Genomic DNA, 11,650 nt, shown 5'->3' on the forward strand with positions numbered 1-11,650 from the left:
TAAATAAGTTTCCTTAAGAGCTTCCTATATGCCGGGCCTTGTGCTAGCTGCTTAAAATATGTCCCATTTTAACTCTACTATTGACCAGTGAGGAGCACATTCAATTTTCTTATATGTAAGTAAACACTTTCAAGGTTTACATAACATGTCCCAGCTGGCTCTGATGTTGCAGACTGTGGCAGATAGTGGGAGGATCACGAAGTATAGTACCTAGAATGGCTGTGAATATGTTTTTCCTCCTTTCATTACTAAAAACGATGAATGAGTGTAAATCACCAGATAGTTAAAGGATTACAAAAACAAAATTGCCAGGTATTAAATAATATAAGCAGAAAGCTCTTAAACCTGAGGAACTGAAACTTGTGCTAGAAGCTTTGGTAGTTGCCCCTATAAAAAAATAACAACAATGAGATGAATCACTTCAAAATTATTACATTTTGAAATTTATATGAATTATGCCTGTAGATTCTATTTTTATGTAGAAATTCCCATGCTTCAATTTACTCTGAAAAAAGAAAATGTATTTGACACATAAGAAATGTCATAAATGTAGATACCTGTGTAATATATATAATGTATTAAGACCCTATGATAACATACATTTGATGTCATACCTCTGTATTGGAAATGAATGTGAGACAGAGTTCATTCAAAAAACTGTTTTTTCCCCCCAATTATTCTGTAACTTTGCTATTGAATGTCAAAGGAATAAAATATAAACAAAAAGACAAAAGACCCCCTTTGTACCTTTAACAATACATTTTGGGATCTCTGGCTTCCAAGTGTTGTCAGCTCCACAGACAATAATGTTGCTGCCTTCTAGCTGAAATCCCGCATTGCATTCTAATGTAACCTTTGCTTTGTATAGAAATTTTGTTCCAAATCCGGACACCATTTTTCCATCCTGGACTACTGGAAAGTTACATTTGACCACTGGTAAGTGAAGAAAGTCCAGAATTAATGGGAAGTGTTTCAACAGTGGAAAGAAAAACTAGTGCAAATTAGTCACTTCCCCTGGGAATAAACAGGCAAGGATTGCAAGGCAGAATGCTAATTTAAAAAATAATTTATTTGTGTATTAAATAAATGTTTAAATTTATTTTATCTTATTTTATTTTTTTACAGAGAGAACACGGGAGATAGACATAGAAACATTCCTGAGGGTGAAACATTGATCAGCGGACTCTTGCACACCCCCTAGTGGGGATCAAGCTCAAAAGCCAGACATATACACAGGAATGAAACCATGACCTCTTGATTCATTTCAATGCTCAGCCACTGAGCCACACAGCCAGGCCTATTTGTGCATTTTAATTCCAGGTAAACAGATACAGAGACATCGTACAGCCCTTTCTCACCTAGAACAGACTGTCATTATAGATGATTGTGTTCCTATATGTTTTTCCATTACTGACAAGTTCCGAAAAGGTCTGATTACCACATACAATTTTCAGGTAAATTCAAAAGCAAGTTTTGATGCTCTTTAAAAAAAAAGATTAAAATTTTCCCCCTAAATTTTAGGCTGACACTTAGTGCCCTGATCTAGGAGGGCAAGGAAGGCTCTTGTAAATAAGATAATGCTTGAGCTCAAAGGTAAAAAGTTGAAAAGAAGCTAGTCATGCAAACTTATGCAGAGAGAAAGTTGCCAGGTATTAACAACATGGAGGAACTGGTATGGGGGAGAAATGAAAAGGCCAGTGAACTTGAGGTCGTGTTTTCTAAATATTTTGGACAGAAATTCAGAGATCAAACCCCACATTTTATATTGTAATCTCACAGGCTGAGATCAAGTTAAAACTTCATAGTTACATCCATCAGCTGCCTCTTGCACACCCCCTACTGGAGGCGTGCTCCCAACCAGGGTACATGCCCTTGAGCAGAATCGAACCCAGGACCTTTCAGTCCACAGGCCAAAGCTCCATCCATTGAGCCAAACCAGTTTCAGCAATATACATCCCTATCTCATTTCTACCTCAATGAGAAATAAAGTGGAATGTTAGCTGTGTGATTCTTGTAGGTCCCTTTTATCAGATTGAGTGAGGTTCCTTCTATTCCTAGTTGACTCAGTGTTCTGTCAAATGCCTTTTTTTTTTTTTTGCATCTATTAAGATGGTCATGTGCTTTTCCTTCTTTATTGTCTCTCCATGTGGTAAATTACAGTGATTAATTTTTTAATTTGAAACAACTTTGCCTTCAGGGAATAAATCCTATTTGGTTATGATATAGTATTCTTATTTTTATAATATGACAGGATTTTACTTGCTAATATTTTAATTGTTTGCTAGACTAGGCAGCTAGAAACACATGAGCTGGAAAAGGCAGTTGGGTTTGGAGGGGATACAGTGAGAGGTGACAAACCAAAAATAGCCACTGGAGGCATCAGGCCTTTCTGTGAGGAGAGAACATGTAGAGCTGCTCCAGGCTGTGGTGTAAGCAGTGGCATACACCTGCGAGAAGGAGCTTTATAGTTTGAAGATATATTTTCTTGAGTCATGAGGGAGAGGGTCACTTGCTTGTCGCTAGGGGCATTGCAGCCTAGGGGTGTAAATCCTCTGAACTCCCAAATATCAGGGCACTTGGTTTGGTGTCAGCCCGCTCAGGTTCTGAGTGTCCTTTTTCTGCAAATGAATTCTCTCCTGCTTTTGCTGCTATTTGTTGTTTCTTATTTGAATTCATTTCTCAATCAAGACAAGAACTGGGCACAGAGTGCTGTCTCTGGCCAGAGGGTATCTCAGGGCAGAGATGACCTAGACCAATGTTGACAGTTTTGGTTCTATGTTCACAGTGGATATTGATTTTCATTTTCCTACAATTTGTATGCCTATTTCTATGTTGTGTCTGGTTTTGGTATGAGGGATGAGGTGAGAAGTTGTCCGCCCCATTGTATTTACTTGGAGAGTTTGTGTAGAGCTGCTATTGTTCATACTGAAATGTTGGTATAATCCCTAGTGATGGCTGGGTCCTGCACTTCTCTTTGTGGGATTTAAGTGTCACATTTCTTGGCATAAAGTTGTACATATTATTTGCTTATTGTCACTTAAATGTATGCAGGCTATTTAGTGATATTCTCTTAAAAAACTTATTTTATTAAAATCTTCACCAGAGGATATACTTTTACTTGCTATTTAGAGAGAGTGAAAGGGAAGGAGGAGGGGGAAGAGAGAGTTAGAGAATCATTGATGGGACAATGATGCACTTATTGGTTGCCTTCAGCAGGTAGGAGATCAAGTCTGCAAGCAAAGTACATGCCTTGGATCAGGAATTGAACCAGAGACCCTTCAGCACTTGGGTTGATGCTCTAACCACTAAACCAAAGCAGCCACATACTTTTTCATTCTTGATAATGGTCATTTGTGTGTTCTAGTTGTTTGTCAGACTTGCTATAGCTTTATTCATTTTATGGATCCTCCCCAAGAAGGATCTGGTTTCAATAATTCTGGTTTCAATAATTCAATGGATCTGGTTTCAAAACGTGCTGGTTTCAATAATTCTATATTTTTTCAATTTTATTGATTTCTATCTTTATTATTTCTTTCTGTATTCTTGTTCTGTATCCAACTTGCTCTTCCTTTTTAATTCCTTAAAGTGAAAGCTTAGATTCTTGATCTCAAACTTTTCTCTTGTTCCAATACATGTATTTTCTATGAATATTCTTCTAAGCAATGCTTTTGCTGTATTTCAATATATTGCATTTTCATTAAATTCAAAACACATTCTAATTTCCCTTATGAGTCCTTATTTTATCCATGATTAGTTAGAAATATCTTCATAATTTTAAAATATTTAGGGATTTTACAGATATCTTTATTTATATTTCTATGTTCATTCCATTGTAAAGATACTGTACTGTAAATAATTTCAATTTTTGAAATTCAAAGCACTTTGGAAACATATGGCCTAGTATATGGTACTAAAAAAAATGTTACATATACATGTAAAAAGAAGACTTATTTTACTGTTTTTCAGTGGTTAATTTTGTTCAAGTGTCAAATACCTTGCTGTGTGTCCTGCTTTAGGTCATGCTCGAATGCCTTAGATCTTGTTTTTTAAGTAGAGGTAAACCTCTGAGATATTTCAGGTTTGTTTCAGACTATAGCAATAGGTGAGTATGGAAATAAAGCAGGTTATGTTTTTTTTGCTGGTTATGGTATTCAATTTGTGATATATATATATATATATATATATATATATATATATATATATATGTGTGTGTGTGTGTGTGTGTGTGTGTCTGTGTGTGTGTGTGCGTGTGTGAAGTGCAATGGAGCAAAGCACAATTTAAAAAGATATGCATGCATGTTTTTCCTGGACTTTATCAATCTTACTGGTGACAGGGTTAGTCTTTTACATTTTACTCTACCATTTAGTTGAGCCAGAACTGCCATAGGATAAAACTTTCTTAAAACTAGTGTTTTCTGATGCTTTCAAGCCAAAAAATGTAACTCACGCATATACATAGCTATTAACAATGTACAAACAGGAATGCCAATGACATGAGGGTGAAGAGTGGGAAACTAGACCAGTAGAGTTGTTTTTTTTATTATTCTATTTGGCACATAAAATTAGATTAGATACAAATTCAACAAGGGGAACAAGCACATATGGCTGGGGGTTTTGTTTTGTTTTCACTTGTTGGCCAAAGTATTCAAAAGTTGCAAAAGTTCCCCCAATATTTTTAATGGAGAGGGAGAGCAATGGAAGTGTTATTACCTTTACACTCAGGAGGCTCACTGCTCCATTTGTCATGCCCAACACAGGTAAGCTGTTTCTCTCCAACAAGGGAATACTCATCTGGTCCACCAGAAGGCTTACATCTGTAAGTCACTACTTCATAGTATTCAAATTCAAACTTGTAGCTACCAGTGAAATCTCCATTTGGTATTTTTGCAGGTGGTTTACATACAATCTCTTAAAAAGGGGAAAAAAGAGAGAACAGAAAAGCCAAATAAATAGAATAGATTAATATAGCATTATGCCCTCAAGAAGTTCATTAACATATGATTTCTACATCTATTTGCAAATTCAATATCTTTTTTAAAAAATATATTTTATTGATTTTGTACAGAGAGGAAGGGAGAGAGATAGAGAGCTAGAAACATTGATGAGAGAGAGAGTCATCGACCAGCTGCCTCTTGCACACCCCCTACTGGGGATATGCCCGCAACCAAGGTACATGCCCTTGACCAGAATCGAACCTGGAACCTTTCAGTCTCCAAGCCGACGCTCTATCCATTGAGCCAAACCGGTCTCGCAAATTCAATATCTATTGGGAAAACGTTTCTATTAAAAAATTTTATTATCCCAATTCAAACCATCAATAGAGAAATGAAATTTTAGGAAAAAAAACCATTTTTTTAAAGTACCCATAGAAGATAACTGTATGAAAGACTTGTGTGTATCTGTAAGGCCATGCTGCTTTTGCTAATTATGGCAATTTAATGAGAATATATGATTTAGGAAAACTCAGTGCTAGTTGAGAAATGCTACATCCTTTTTGAATCAGTGGTTCTCAGGTATACCACAATTTTGTCTTTTCTCACTGTCATCCTTAGAGTGTCCAGTGAAATTTTGCAATGCCTTCAGACTCATAATGCCACAGAAAGAATCTGGAGGTCTTTCTTTAAGCCAGATACTGAAGCAATTAGAAAAATGTAAAGCAATGACATTCTTCCCTTTGTTTTGGAAATGTTTGATCTTACAAAAAAATATGTTGCATTTATTAACATGTATTGAGCTTATTGTTCTTAAACATGAAATAACAAGTAATTACTTAAAAAAAAACTTCTCTGCTTTAATCTCAATATAAGTAATATCAATAGCACTAACCCACATGCATGAAATCCTTGTGGGGTCTTAATTGTAAAGCATACAGGGGTCCTCAGGCTATAAAATTTGAGAACTGCTGTCAATTCTAAAGAGAAAATGTACTTACCTTCACAAGCTGGTGGATTATCACTCCATTTCACAGTATCTCCAGAGAGTTCACAATATAGAATTTTTGGTCCGAGTAAATAATAACTATGTGAGGAAAGAAATGATTATTGTGTCTTTATCAGTTAACAAGAACACATAATAACGAAGAAGCTTTTCTATGGTTGTTTTCTGCACTACCATAATTGCTGGGAAAAGTTTCTGAAGTGACAGGGATTGAATGTGTTAACTAAATCTGCAATGTAAGGAAATGGAGAGATTCTTCATAAGAACACACATTAGCCCAGACCAGTGTCTAAATAAACCTGTCATGCCTGACCGCTGTAGCGAGAAATACACATTTCTATGCAACATGCATTTCTTCAGTAATGCTTGGAGACTTCAATATCCTACTCACAACAACTAGATTTAAAATAAGTAAGGCTGAAAATAGAGGACTTCCAGAACACAATCAACTACAATAGATCTCACAGACGTAGCACCACAGAATAAAATATAATTCTCCTAAGTGCACACGGGACACCTTCCAGGATAGACCATACTTTGAGCCACAATTTAATATGAAATAATCAACAGGTTTTAAAAAGATTGATATCATACAACTAAAGGCCCGGTGCAAAAAATTTGTGTGTGTGTGTGTGTGTTGCGGGGGAGGATGAGGGGGCGAGAAATTGGTTGTGTCCCTCAGCCCAGCTTGCACCCTCTCCAATCTGGGATGCCTTGAGGGATGTCCAACTGCCTATTTAGGCCAGGCAGTCAGACATCCCTCTCACAATCCAGGACTGCTGGCTCCTAACTGCTCACTTTGCTGCTTTCCTGATTGCCCCTAATGACTTCTGCCTGCCATCCTGATCATCCCCTAACCACCCCCATGGCAGCCTGATTGATGTCTAACTGCTCCCCTGCCAACCTGTTTGTGCCTAACTTCCCTCCTCTGCTGGCCTGGTCACCCCTAACTGCCCTCCCTTGCCAGGCTGATCACCCCTAACTGGCCTCCCTTGCAGGCTTCGTCCCTCTCAACTGCCCTCCCTTGCAGGTCTGGTGCTTCCCAAATGCCCTCCCCTGCTGGCCATTTAGTGGTGGCCATCTTGTGTCCACATAGGGGCAGGATGTTTGACCATAGGTGGCAACTATCTGGTGTGTTAGAGTGATGGTCAATCTACATATTGCTCTTTTATTGGAAAGGATGTATCTTCTCTGACCACAACAGGATAAAGTTGTGAAACAAAACCTTCACAGACTAAGGTTTTCCTGAAGGAGCAGGTTTCCTGACTAGCCATGTGCTCCCCAGAAAAAAGGACCAGGTCTTGGAGCACGCAGTCTGAACCACCAGCAGCAGCAGGGAGAGATGAAGGCAAGCATTTCCGCCCTCCTGGTATAATGGGTTCTCTTACAGCTTTGAGGAGGAAGATGTAAGTTATTCTGAAGGAAGTTACATGGGCTACAGATAAGGGGGCAGAAGAAGGGTAAGTGGGGCTAGTCCTGGGATAGGTGCACAGATGGTAGGAAGAAGTGTTTGCTGCTTTTGAATTGTTTATTGGCAGCAGTCGGAAAGGCTGCTGTGTAAGTGGGACGCAGTGAAATCTGGTGGTCAGCTAGCCCTTGCTGAATAGGAGCTATAAGAGCTCTTCTATTCACAGGATTCTGAAGTAGCTCTGGAAGTTCATTCAAAGTTTCAACACACATTTCATTAGTTCTTGCCATTTCTCCTGCTAACTGATGAACTCCCTGTCTCTCTTTCTACCCTGCAGCCTACCATATAGTTTAATGTAGAACCATGTCACCAGGATTACTACATTTTTAATGACTATGGCAGACTTATGGTTATCATACGATACAATTTTGCTTTCCTTCAAGGTAAATTTCTTTCTATTGACTTTATAACTTTTCAGTCTCCATCAAAAGCCCAAGCGTTGGCTGGCTGTAAGTACAACTTGTTCCACATACAGCAAGATGAAATCAACAGAATGGAAATGCTTGAGAAGAAGAGAACCAGACCAAAAATGGAATCAGCAACGTTGACCTTCTTCCTCCAAGGAGCAGCTTACTTACCCATCATAACATGTAAAGTGAGCTCCTGATCCAAACTCCATAGTTCCATTCTCATAGACTACTGTACCAAATGTAGGTTCTTTTATCTGCTGACATGTCTTTTCTAAAAGGAAATTTTTCAAATTTGTTATTCTATACCTATGCCAAAACAGATTTGAATCAAATAAAAATTCTACATTGTGCTTTAGATCCATGGAAATGTTTTGTCTTGTTTATTACATTTTATTTTAATTATTGGGGTGACATTGGTTCATAAGCTTAGGTAGGTATCAAGTGTACACGTTTATGTTACACTCGTGGCCCAGTGCATGGAAATCGTGCATGGGTAAGGTCCCTCACAGCTGGCGGGGGTGGTGGTGGATGGCGGGTGGAGGGGCTCCCTTCCCCAGGCTGCCTGCCCTGTTGCCAATGCCCGCCATTGTTTCCCACCTTCCCCTGATGGTCAGCACACATATAACTCCTGGTAATTCCAATACCCACCAGTAGGGACAATTTGCATATTAGCCTTTTATTATTTAGGATGATCTGTATATCGCACTGTGTGCTCAGCACACAAAGTCAAACCATTTTTCCATTACATATATGTGGTCCCCTTTACCCTTCCTCTCCCAGACCCTCCAACTCTTCCCTCTGATAACCACCAAACTGTGGTCTGTGTCTATGAGAATTCATTTTATATCTCACATATGAGCGAAATCATAGGTGCTTAGCGTTTTCTGACTGAGTTATTTCACTTAGCATAATATTCTCGAGGTCCATTCATGCTGCTACTCATGGCCAAACTTAAGATTCACATGGACCCAGAGCATTGATGGCCAAGTTGAAAGTTCCCTGGAGATATTCAAAGACTGAAAAAATACATTGTTACCTAAAATGTACATCCACATGAGGAAGCCATGGTGGTAATAATGGAATATGCAATCTACAATGTGTGAAAATCTTTAAAGCTATAAAGATGAAAATGTTGTGTACTTACTTGTGCAAGCCTCCTGGAGAGCAGGTGCCCATGTGCCATCAGACTGACACACAGCTTCTACAGGAAGAGCAGGAACAATACGCTTGTATCCTGGGCTACACTCATATTCTATTTTGTGCCCAGCACTATAAGTGGATTGAGGAATACCTTTTATTTTCATCGATTGGTATCTTGGTGTGTCATTACAGGCATCTGGGCATGAGAGAATAAGAACATGAAATTAAAGTATTTTCTTTTCCACCAGCCATGGAGTATGGCCTGGCAGCAGGCAGGTCGTAGAAAATACATGGAATTTAAGCGATTGTGCCTGGCTTTTACCAGATTATGAGCTAACTATGCTTGCTTTAAACCACATCCTATTTGCATTTGGTTTCTTTGAAAATAACCTGAATATTCTTTCAACAGTAAATTGAAGAGACAGCAGTAATAGTTTGGGTTTAAAATTTATTTATAGAGATGTGCCCTTCCCATTTTTATTATGTAAGTTTATTTCACACTCAACTCCCTCCCTAAGAAGGCTCCTATAGTATATAGCCCTGGTTCAGAGTACTCCCCCATGGTTTGAAAAACAAACTGATGATAACTTGTTACTTCGGGCTCAGTCTCCTCCCAGGAGGAAAGTTCCTAGAGGTTTGGGATCATATGTCTTCTGTTCCTACTACACCCTGTGCCCAGTGAGTGCTCAAGAAATGCTATGGTAGGTGCTGACTTATCAAATAAGGATTGTGTGTTTTAGAGATCAAAAAAAATATGGACTAAATATTTTAAAATAGATGACTTTGTGTGATATGTTTCACATCAGTGAACTGAGTAAATAAAGGTCAATGAAATGTCAAAATGTATAACTTTCACATTATTTTAAGTTTAATTTATTCTACTTTTGCTAATCAATGGATCATGCTTGGCCTCAAAAGATCTCTGAGGTAGCTATTTAAACTGTGCTACAATATTGCTATGTCATTAGAATTTTTTTTTAAATAGATTTTGATATTTTTTTTTTCTTTTCTTCCTAGAATAGTACCTTATTCACTTTGGCCATTCCTCTTCTTTTACATTGTCAGTGGGCTTGACAAACTAACAAAGCTGATAGAATTAGTATGTAATGTGATGAAGACACATCAAGTAAAGTCCTGAAGGACTAAAGGCATGCAGAGGTCTCTCCTGTAAGATTTAGGATCTAAGAAAGGAGCTAGATCTATGCTGATCCCCAAGGAACCTCTTATGCCCTGAATTGGTGTTATGGCAGACTGATGTGAAACTTTAAAAGTATATATTTGTATTTCTATCAAATCACAAACATTATGTGACTGTTTTTAAACCCAAAGAGGTAATGTTGGTTACTAACATTATATAAATTTCAAGTGTACAAAGTTGTAACAGACCATGTGGAGACTCTACCTGTGAAGTTTAGTCTCTTTCCCTCACCTCCCTTCACCCCCTCACTTCCCTTCAACCTCCTCACCACTTCCCTTCGCATAACCACCATTTTGTTCTCAGTAACTGTGAGTTGTGTTGGTTGCTTTTTTTCATTTGTTGCTTTTTGTTTTGTATCCCACACGTGTGAAGTCATAGTGTTTGCTATTTTCCTGATGAAAGCCGCTAGAGCTAATAAACTTCCATCCTATGACTGCTTTCGTTCTATCCCTTACCTTTTGCAAGGTTTTGGTTTTCTTTTCATTTTCCTCAAGGTAGTTTTTGTTTTTCTGTTGGACTTGAATGTTTACTGGCCAGGTAGCTCCTTCGGAATATTATTATACTTCATTTTTCTGGAACTCAGTAGTTAGAAAGAATGGTGGTACCATGGCAACCACACGCACTTCTGTTATTTACCAGTTACCCAACCCCTCTTTTTAATTCGCCTCCAGGGCTGACACCCTTGCCCTTCTCCTACCTGAGCATGTGGGTAGCAGGAGCTCTAGGGCCAGCAAAAGCACCCCAAGGAAGCCCCGCGAAAAGGGACTCTCCAGTCGGCAGGAAGAGGTCCTGCGTGGCTGGCAAGATGCCTTCATTTTCCCCACATCAGTGGGAAAGCCCAGGGACCGTGAGTAACTTGCCTTTTGGAGGGCATCTATAGGACGCAACAATCCCCAAAAGGTGTCATGTGCATGTGGGCGTGGCCTGTGCTTTTCCAGGGGAGTGGGGCGGGGCCAATGGCCACCACCTGGGTGGAGCCTCCGCCCCTGGCTGTGCTTTAGCCCTGGAGGGAATGGAGCAAAGCCTGGTCCCCATCTCAGGCCCTCACCAGCCTCTTGCAGGCTGAACTGGCAACAATTCCCACCTATGGCAATAAAGGCCGAGGCATTCCTAATAAGCCGGAGACACAAATCTGAACACAATTGTGGGGAAATAACGTGTTAAGTCTCCAGCCCAATCATTCTTCACATGAGATGTTGGCCCAGGCCTCACTGAGAAGCCAACATATAGCTCGGGAGGAGCAGGGGAGGTGGGGGGTAGAGGGGCGGGGCAAGACTAGTGTCTCCATATATTGAGGAGCTTAAGAATGTTCCTCGTCCTAGCTGGTTTGGCTCAGTGGATAGAGCGTTGGCCTGCGGACTGGGGGGGTCCCGCTTTTGATTCTGGTCAGGGGCACATTCCCAAGTTGTGGGGTTGATCTCCAGTGGGGTACATGCAGGAGGCCGCCAATCAATGGTTCCCTCTCATCACTGATGTTTCCATCTCTCTCCCTTCCTC

The 11,650-nt window shown here is 39.5% G+C and overlaps 1 protein-coding gene across 1 annotated transcript; it reads right to left on the reverse strand.

Annotated features, from left to right (window-relative positions):
• Positions 1–500: 500 nt before the first annotated feature.
• Positions 501–10,529, reverse strand: LOC311613059 (membrane cofactor protein-like; the record flags this gene model as incomplete). Its single annotated transcript, XM_084866532.1, has 7 exons — positions 501–505; positions 748–933; positions 4,711–4,908; positions 5,933–6,018; positions 7,984–8,086; positions 8,960–9,151; positions 10,385–10,529. 7 exons carry the CDS (start codon positions 10,527–10,529, stop codon positions 501–503), a joined length of 915 nt encoding a protein of 304 aa, XP_084722658.1.
• Positions 10,530–11,650: the final 1,121 nt, after the last annotated feature.

Source organism: Pipistrellus hanaki (genome assembly GCF_964339955.1).
Source record: "Pipistrellus hanaki genome assembly, chromosome: 18".
Lineage (NCBI taxonomy): Eukaryota > Metazoa > Chordata > Mammalia > Chiroptera > Vespertilionidae > Pipistrellus > Pipistrellus hanaki.